This window comes from Symphodus melops (genome assembly GCF_947650265.1).
Source record: "Symphodus melops genome assembly, chromosome: 8".
Classification (NCBI taxonomy): Eukaryota; Metazoa; Chordata; class Actinopteri; order Labriformes; family Labridae; genus Symphodus; species Symphodus melops.
In genome coordinates this window covers 821684-827671 of record NC_136698.1, presented here as the reverse complement: position 1 = coordinate 827671, position 5988 = coordinate 821684, and the positions used below count along the sequence as shown (strand labels likewise).

The following is a 5988-nucleotide window of genomic DNA, read 5'->3' as shown; positions in this document are numbered from 1 at the left end:
GTTTGAAAAAGTTGAAATCTCAGATCAGATGTTTCAGTCCTTGTATTAAAGTCGCGCATGCTCAGTGTATCGGTTGCATGTCTTGAACACAGATAAATCCGGGTGACTGGATGATGGAGATGAAACGAGGAAGCTGCTGCGGGTTCGTGCGAGAAGAAAAATCCAAATCTCGTGGTGTCACGCTGACAGGAAAACGTGATCTGAAGCTTTAATTCAGAGATGAATTCCAGGCAGAGAGCGGATGTCTGCTCGTGGTCACATTTTCACTTCCTCTCCGACATGTGATGACAGATCGATCCGGTTTGGTAATCCTCCATGTTCTCCGTTAAAGTCCTGTCTGTGTTTTAACGCCTTTATGAATCAATGACGCCTCCCTGCAGGCTGCAGCATCTCCCCCTCTGCAGCAGCTGCAGCCGCCCCGCTGGAATCTGACACGAACACGGAAAATAAATAAACGATCTTTTCTGGTCGACCGATCAGATTTATCGGAGATTGATCGGAGACAGTCGGTGTCCCTGCCCGGTGTCCCGCTCACCCTGCGCGGCCTCATCAGCTGTGGATGGAGGGAGAGGCTGTCAGAGCACGAGCGCGTTCACACCGAGACAACGTTGACAGAAACCAAAGATCGTCTGTGCGCAGGAAGACGTCTCACTCCGCAGCTCTAACTTGTCCTGGGTGCTGGCTGCAGCCTTGTCTTCATTTCCCCCACAGTTCATAATAATAATTACAATAAGTGTAATCTACGAAGCGCTTCACAACACAGTCTAAGACCGTTTTTGAGCAGATTGGATTTGATGGGGTCGAGAAAGCAGGTTGAGCTTTTTAAACCTGCATTTAGAGAGAACTGAGAGAGTAGCTTTACATGTTTAACTTTTTCAGAATTCTTATAGCAGAAAACTGTAAACTGGTTCTGTAAACTGGTTCTGTTAATAAAGATTCACCATCTCACAAACAAATTAAAGCCTCAAACACTGGTGATGATTATGCTTTACGGTCTCCCACATTTGTGGCAGAGTGAGACGTCTCGCAGCTGTCTGGACTGAACCATTCTGCAGGGATCGGGAGGGTCTCACTGAGATCATCTTACACAACAAATTATTTCCACCTTTCTTTAATTAAACATATATGTAATAAATCAAACCCCACATTGAACATCGTTGTGACGTCATATTGAGTGATTCTCAAAGCCAGTTTGTTATTTTAGCCCAGTCTTAGATTAGAGTTTAAATACTCTCCTAGTTTACATTTGGATTAGAAAAAAAACATTTTTTAATCACTTGTAACGGAAGCCCTAAGAGGACAAACATCTATAATAAAAAAAGTATATGTGTATATTTAACAACAATTACATTTAGTCTTTATCCACAAGAGTTCACAGCTGACCCTCCACACCCCCTTTGGTCTCTGGACTTCAGGGTGCAGGTTCAGAATGACCCGGATGAGGACTGACCTCTGAACCACGCCGTACTCAGCTGTTTGATACGCTCTGATCACACAGGATGAATCTCTGCATTCTGCACTTTGTTTAACTTGCTACAGAAATCCCACATTTAATCACGTGATGCTTGAACTTGTTTTCATGTGCCGTCCTGGAAATGTTGGTGTTTTATATTATTGGTGCAAGACAAATTCCCCGAGGTGCGACAAGGGTTTCTGTCATTGATCAAATACTGAAGTTCTGGTTCTGTGCAGGTCTTTAATAAGTCGACGTCGTGCAGCAGTTTGTGTCTGACTCTGCGAGCGGGGAGCGACCTGCACGAACGAGGCTGGACTGTTTTCCATCAGGTTCATTAAATCCTCTGAATCGTCAGCGTGGAATGAGTTCATGTGTTTCCCAGGGGCGCCGAGTCCTGGACCGGCCCACACGGGAATGTCACACAGTTACAGAGGAGAATGAGGGGGAGGGGGGGGGGGGCATGAACCGGTGCTCATTAAAAGCTCATGTCATTTCTCTCACTGACACTTTCAGGATCTTTTTCCCACAGACGAGTTCCTCATCTGTCTTTAATCTACGCAGCAGGATGGATGAGTTGTTGACAAAGCTGTTCTCACATCTGATTTGTGTGTTCCAGTGTGTGTGTGTGTGTTTGCACAGTGTGTGTGTGTGTGTGTGTGTGTGTGTGTGTGTGTGTGTGTGTGTGTGTTGACCTCCTCTGACTCTGACCGTGTTCACATCTGTCAGCCTACAAGCCCTCTGGAGACACAACACCAAAACACTGATCTGCTGGAACGAGCCAAGCAATCAAATATCAATTAATCCTAATCAGAGATATGAGGCAAACACTGCTGACAGACCTCTCACTCTGTTTATTTTTCTCAGAGTGGCAGAAAAAGCAAAGTGTGACAGCGGAGGATTAACACAGATGCAGAATGAAGATCTCTCCCTTTTTTAATGTTCAGTGAGCGACAGATTCTCTCCGTGCAGGATCAATGTTGGAGATGCTTTTGAAACATGGAGAGAGACCTGTGAGGTAAACGAGGTAAACGTCCTGATGAGTGCATGAACATAAATGATTCAGAAACAACAAGGGCTGCTGTGAAAGCCTCACTATGACATGCAGTGTTGATGAAGCTCCACCAGGTGGAGCCGCCTCTCTATTTGCTTTCAGTGAAAACTTGTCTTCATGTGGTGCAAGTCACTGCCAAGAGAAGAGCCTAAATCCCACCTGTCAATCAGCTCAGCTACACGCCTTATTGTGAATAACTCTGATCCTTCATCCAATCAAAACTGCTGAGTCATCAAAACATTCCCCCCCCCGTACAGTGTGTGTGGATGGAGACATGAGCTAATCACACCTATTTGGTTTTTTGAAGCAGGCTGTAAACATGTTCATGTCTGCTGTAAAAACAGGCTGTTTGAATGGGTGTGTATGTGACTTCCTGTGCTGCTGCAGCCAGCCTCTAGTGGACACTCCAGGAACTGCAGGATATTACACTACACACAAAGTCCTGCAGTCTAAGAGTGTCACGAGGTTTTGAAGAGGATGACCCTGATGAAGGGCACAAGCTGCTGTCTGTATGAACTCCATGCAGTGATAGTTGGTGCTTGTGCCAGTAACCCTACTTCCAGTTCAGAGTTCATCCCACTCTATTCTTTACTGGTGTGTGCTGAGCACAGACAAATCAGCAGCTGTATCAGGTAACATGCACGGTATCTATTAGGATTAAAAATACACGATGTACGAGCCACTCTGGTGTAAAAATAACGTCCAGAATGTTTCAGTCAGCTCGTGTTTTTATCTTCCTCGCCGCGCTCCACTGACCCACATGTGGACGTGAACATTCAGTCAGACAGCCCGTCTGAGGTCTGAGCCAAAACACGAGGAGGTGACCCAAGTTTATCCTGCATGTCGCTCACACCGAGCCGCAGGCTGCTTTTAGAAGAGTGGTCAAAAAGCACAGGCGTTAGCTCAGAGCTCAGCATTTGTAACTTTTTGAATCCATGAACTGGATTGATTTCAGATTATTGGTGCTGGTGAACAAGCTACAGACCTTGATCACTTCTCTCCGCCGTCAAAAGACTTGGATGGCAACAACCAAAAGCCCAAACTTCACAGCTTCAACCTTCAGACGGTCGCTTGTGTTTGTGCGCTCCATCAATCTTCACTATTACAGGCTCTGTTTTTATTTACATGCATGAGAAAGATCACGCTCCTTCCTTTCCTCCAGTGTGTGATCATCTAACACCATGATGTAGTGAAAAGTACCTTCGCTTCTTCTGCTTTCTCTGCGAGAGACGAGGACAGACTGTGCACTCTGAGCTCCAGCTCTTCGACGCGGAGACCCAGCGAATGTTTCTGCTGTTTCAACTCCTCGATCGCCCTGAGGCGGCGGCAGAGAGAGAGAGAGAGAGAGAGAGAGAGAGAGAGAGAGAGAGAGAGAGAGAGAGAGAGAGAGAGAGAGAGAGAGAGAGAGAGGGGCACACAGGTTAAAATGAAGGGGTCAGTTACAGTTTGCAGATCAGAGCTCTGGTGCTTTGTTCCCGGCACGATGCTGTTAGTGACAAGGTCAGTCGATATCTGAGTCTGCTGCAGTATCAGAGCACGCTGAGCTGAGAATAGAAACCGCATCGCCACCAGACACCTCCAAGGGTAAAAGAAGGTCACGCCACACTGAGCATGTGCATAAAGTGAAGGAAAAGAAGAGTCTGTACGTGGAGAGTCAGTTTGAAGAAAAGTGAAGTGTACCTGTCTTTGTGGGCCACGGCGTGCTGAGTGAAGAGTCCAGCTGAGCCGGCGCTCTCCTCCGTCCTCTCCACCATCTCTCTCTCCAGAGCGAGGCAGCGCTGGGACTCCGAGTCGGCCAGCGAGGCCATGCGCTCGGCCTCAGCACGCGCTAACTCCGCCTCCTGCACACAGCACGGACACCATCATCGTCACCGATGCTCCTCTTTATACTTATTCAAAGGGTCATTGCACTTCATTCAGAGTCACTGACTTGTCATCAGTTGTTAGTATTTTAGGACAGGTGTGTGTGTGTGTGTGTGTGTGTGTGTGTGTGTGTGTGTGTGTGTGTGTGTGTGTGTGTACCTCCTGCAGCAGATGAACTTTGGTTTGCAGGATTTCCTGCATGTGGCTGATCTCCTCCTGACGCTCTGCCAGACGACGCTGTAGCTCTGCTTCGCTCTGATTGGACAAGCTCTCCGCGGTCGACCTATGACAGGGTGACAGGATCAGAAAACCAAATGTTACAAAACTTGACCTCGACGCCTTGTTTTTAAAAATCTCTTAAAGGTGCAGTATGTAGAGCCTGCCACCAGGGGGGAATCATGAGACCCTCTCTTTAACTTGTGTTGTTGCTGTTCTCTCTTCTGGCAGCAGAGCCTTCGAACACGCGAGCGTGACGGGGTTAAAGGACGAGCAACAGAACTGTCCGGTCACAAACCAACAGACACACTCAACTTTAAACGAACGCACGGATCTGAGTCTGAGCTTTTTTAGTTTTATTCAAAGATCTCTCTCCCTCCATATTCAACCAATCACCACGCCTCCACACGAGCGGAGAGAGAAAGACTCAGTCAGGAGAGCAGCCATGTTGTCGAGGGTCAGCAAAGAAAACACAGAGAGAGAGAGAGAGAGAGGTGGTCGAGCGAGCTCCAGAGTACAGAGAGGGACTCCTGAGGAAAGACTGAAGACACAACACTACGAAGCAGCGACAGTGTGAGGCCTTTAAACTTTGATTTCCTCTTTAAATAGAGGAGACATTTCTGTCTTTAAAAACATGAGTCGTACACGGACGTCGTCCTGCTGCTCCTGAGTCTCAGACAGCTGCCTCACAGACAGGTGCTGCAGCTCCAATAGTCATCCAAAGACCCCTCTGCCCTTTACTCTGCCCCCTCCCCCCTTTCAAACACAGACCCCCCCCCCCCCCCCCCCCTTCATCCTCTTCCTCCCTCAGTGCTGAACCCAAACATGGCTCCTCAGAGCTCAGTGTTGTGATAGTTTACGGGCCGGCCAGCTCACGTGTGACGAGAGTCCGCCCGGCTTCTGATGAACTGATGAAAAGACAGTTTGTGTCTTTCTCTGTTCGACTTCTCAGCGTGTGATTGGTTGCTTAAAAGCTCTGGTGTGAGTGGAGGCATTTGAAGGTTTAAGGCCTGCGGGGCTCAAACTCAAAGATGGTCACAGCGAAGGAAGGAGTCAGGTACTCACAGAGCTTTGTCCACAAGCTGCTGCTTCTCGTCCAGCTCATTTTTCAGACTCTCCACTTCCACCTTCAACTCGATGTTCTGAAAGAAAAAGAGACGGATAAAACTTTCACAGAGGAGCTTTTCATGCATTTAGAAATCATCACTTCTGCTGAATAGACGCAGTAAGAACAATGCATCCCAAATACAGTTTAAGCTCCAAATATGAGGACATGAAAAAGGGATAAAAAAAGCAAATAGCACATTGAACAGATCCGACTGCTCCTATGACAAAAGTTTCCTCGGTTTGTAATGAAAGTGCATCAACTGGCAGTGGAGGAATACAGACGCTACATAAAGCA

General features: G+C 47.4%; 2 protein-coding genes across 2 annotated transcripts in view; one reads left to right on the top strand and one right to left on the bottom strand.

Annotated features, from left to right (window-relative positions):
- LOC306828523 (interferon-induced protein with tetratricopeptide repeats 1B-like) overlaps positions 1-5988 on the top strand; it is a gene marked incomplete at its 5' end in the record, with an annotated part of 201523 nt that overhangs the window by 39134 nt on the left and 156401 nt on the right. The gene's annotated exons all lie outside the window — the stretch shown is intronic.
- Positions 2355-5988, bottom strand: part of LOC306828670 (myomegalin-like) — a 5409-nt gene continuing 1775 nt past the window's right edge. Inside the window, exons 2-6 of the mRNA XM_079351215.1 lie at positions 5652-5728; positions 4530-4653; positions 4188-4348; positions 3708-3822; positions 2355-2464 (exon numbers count right to left, since the gene is read on the bottom strand). Coding sequence (XP_079207341.1) covers positions 2390-2464; positions 3708-3822; positions 4188-4348; positions 4530-4653; positions 5652-5728 — 552 coding nt within the window. The 3' untranslated portion in view covers positions 2355-2389. The remainder of the gene's footprint in view (positions 2465-3707; positions 3823-4187; positions 4349-4529; positions 4654-5651; positions 5729-5988) is intronic.